This window comes from Loa loa, assembly GCF_000183805.2.
Source record: "Loa loa unplaced genomic scaffold supercont3.126, whole genome shotgun sequence".
Lineage (NCBI taxonomy): Eukaryota > Metazoa > Nematoda > Chromadorea > Rhabditida > Onchocercidae > Loa > Loa loa.
The window spans coordinates 75050-78358 of NW_018108306.1; the positions used below are offsets into that span (position 1 = coordinate 75050).

The following is a 3309-nucleotide window of genomic DNA, read 5'->3' on the forward strand; positions in this document are numbered from 1 at the left end:
TAAGTTTCTCATTTGTTTAGAGCTTTTAGTTAACGAAATATTTCTGTTTTCATAGCTCTTACTATTTTTATGGTGTATCATGTTTCAGGTAGCCCGTTATAATAGTGTTGCACAGCATCAAACTATTCAACATTCAAATAGCAGTCCACTGTTAAAATGTCGAGCGGAAGTGTTGCGTATCATGGAATTACTTTCGGAAAAGGAGTACATGAACGTTGCAGATTTGATGATCCCGGTAGTTTTGTGGGTGATATTGTTTGAATGAGTTATAAAATTGAAAATTTCTATTTGAGATTTCTTGCTTCTCTTATAGATAGTAATTTTAGGTGGGTGATATACTTGTCCACTGCTTGGATGCATCACTGCTCAAGCATAAATCACTGTCCGAAATCTTCCCACCAATAACAAGGTATGCCATCTTCCTGATCACATTTATTGATTTCTACAATTTCCCATTTATTATGATGCACTGATCTATTTATAGAATCTTTTCTATTAAATACATTATAAACTAAAAAAAAAGTGATTTTTTTTTTGGGTTCTACATGGTTGCGTACTGTCCGAATACCCGCCGCATTGCATTTGGTGGGCGAACTGGCACGGTAGTCGTTCATGAGCTTAGAGCCGCCAAAGCACAGGTATTGCCTTTTTTTTTATGGTTCATAATTTGACACCAATAAAAAAGTCATCATGTCCTTTATGTTCAAAAATCCAAAAAAATATGGTAGAACACTTCGAAAAAAGAAAGAATCTGTTATATTTAATATTGAATTGTAGTATGAATACAATGCTTTCAATATCCTTTTGATATGACATCAGAATAGTCATAAAAGTAGTTATAAATATTAAGTTTCAGACGCTGCAGGCTCACAAGGGTGCCGTTACAGCCGTGGCATTTTCGGAAGATGGCAAATTTTTAGCAACTTACGGAGCGGAGGAAGCTAAATTATCATTTTGGCAAACGTCACAAACATTCCTAGTCAGTCCTTTCTCTTTACTAAAACTTACAGACGTTATCGGTTGTTTTCATCACTACGAAATCCAGCTTAATCTCATTATTTGCTTACTGGACATGAAAACATTTTATCCTTCGAGTAGTTGCTATCGAAGCTTTTAAATAAGCCTGTATATTGTCTGCTTTCTTCAGTTGGATAAAACGTCGGTAATGTGTGGTGTTACAGGGCATGGGTCAGAGTCAATTTAAATGTGTCAAGTCACAGTCAGCACCTGGAATCTTTCCAGTTCTCTCACCTAGTGGTACACAGCAAGCCTTCAGAGCTCGTTTAGTATGGATCTCTCTCAAATCGGTCACTTTGATGCTTCCAAATAGCAAAGAGTTCAGGTTTTCTTTCTAGAAATGTTTTGAAAAAATTTTGAATGTGATTTTTTTTTTTCAATTGGGATTGTTTTGAAATCCAAGATTTTTTTCTAGTTATGAACGCCATATTTTGCAACTTATGTAATTCTTTTCCAAAAGCTATTTTCCCAAAATCTGCTGCTTGTCGTGGGAAAAGTTAAAAGTATTTTGAGTAGTTCCTTAAAATAGCCAAATCTGTTACTTCATCACTTTCTTTGATTGTACATTACTGGGTATGCTTCTTGTTCATTCCTACTTTTAAATATACTCTCTTATATAGATGTTTTTTCTATCCTCAACTTTCTAGAACTGTTATTGGGATTTTATTGCCAGTTCAATAGCATGTAGTAATCATAAAATGATCATTTAGCTGCATTATTTGCTAGCACACATATGGACTCAAGCGTACACTTATACAATATTGCATGCATGTATCAACGTCGTGTAAGGGTCAAAGACGATACTTCGTTCTGTTTGTTTTTAATGCTTTTTACGTCAGAAACAAGAACTCGATAGCCTAATGCTAAGCATTTACTATTGGTACAATTTTCTGTTGGAAAAATATTAGCAATCCTCCACATATGACAGTGCTAATTGACCATATTCATTCAGGTTCCTGTATGTTACAATGACAGATTTTAATTATTCTTTCACAAGTATGCTTGATAATTTGTTTGCTGTTTATTCAATAGCTAAATTGGATGCCCTGCTTATTGCCATTTTTCCGGTTTTGTTAGTGCTTGCTATGTACAAATATGGTCCCCATATGCTAGTCTGGCAACTTTATTGTAGCAGGCGATAAATTATCGCTCATCGTAATAAAGTTGTTAAAGTTAATAAGCACAATTGAAGATTTTGTCCCTTTGAATTTATTAGGAGGGTAAAAACAAAACGGAAAGAAGTGCTTTAATAGATGACGAAATGAATCGAAATGCATCAAAGTGGGAAACAATCAGCAAACAAGAAACTGCAATCTATGAGTAAGACGTAGAGCAACATAAGCTATTTCAAAAACATACGTGGAGTGGGGAGAGGAGGAGGGATGGAAGGAGAGGCGAATTGCAAAATTGCGATTTTGCGTTCTCATTAAAGTAAACTAAACTACGAAGCACCAGTCCCTTACTTCACCTAACCAACGAGCTGTACTTCAACTCAATATGCTGATAATGCATAGGATAAAACTACATGCTGCGAACTCCTGCAAAAAGATTAACTACCGTTAGTCATCAAGTCCACCTTTTGGAATGGCCCACCCCACACATATCCATTTATCATGTATTAATAGGAATTTTCGAAATTTCAAAATGAACTCGTTCCGCTTCAGCATTATTTTAATCCTTGCCTCAATGTTGCATATATACCTCTAAATACAGCAGCATTTTTTCTTATTGCGGCTGTTTATAACCAAATCAACAATTTATTATTAATCACATCGATGAGCAAAGATATTTCTAAAACAAATAAGAAATGATTATCGCACATCTGGTACAAATAATAACAGTACCAACTTAAGCTTACAAATCAAATGGGTAAGAGTATAAAAACGCTATTTTTGAACTTCCTCCGCATATATATTAGGTCGTAGGATTACTTGGATCAAAAATTTCAAATGTGCTTAATTAGAATTTCATATTATTGGCATTTCAATTCCACTAATGCAATTGATAGATCCTGAAATGCTCTCTTTCCCTCTAGAAGTGATTTATTAAAAACAGAACTGAGTGTTTGTATTTTTTGTGTGTGTGTGTGTGTGTGTGTGTGTGTGTGTGTGTGTGTGTATGATCATATGTGTACAGTGTATGTGTAAATATATATATGTGTGCATGCGTGTATGTGTGTGTATGTGTGTATGTATCTGTGTATACGTTCGTATGCGTGTGTATATATGTGTGCGTGTATGTTTACGAGTGTTGTTTTGTGTCTGTCTTGTTCGTGTATGTCTGTGTGTGTAC

The 3309-nt window shown here is 34.9% G+C and overlaps 1 protein-coding gene across 1 annotated transcript in view; it reads left to right on the plus strand.

The window, feature by feature from the left end:
- LOAG_17776 (CBR-RBC-2 protein) overlaps positions 1-1727 on the plus strand; it is a gene marked incomplete at both ends in the record, with an annotated part of 9833 nt that extends 8106 nt beyond the window's left edge. Inside the window, 6 exons of the mRNA XM_020450436.1 lie at positions 89-235; positions 327-409; positions 524-638; positions 857-979; positions 1182-1286; positions 1665-1727. Coding sequence (XP_020305893.1) covers positions 89-235; positions 327-409; positions 524-638; positions 857-979; positions 1182-1286; positions 1665-1727 — 636 coding nt within the window. The remainder of the gene's footprint in view (positions 1-88; positions 236-326; positions 410-523; positions 639-856; positions 980-1181; positions 1287-1664) is intronic.
- Positions 1728-3309: the final 1582 nt, after the last annotated feature.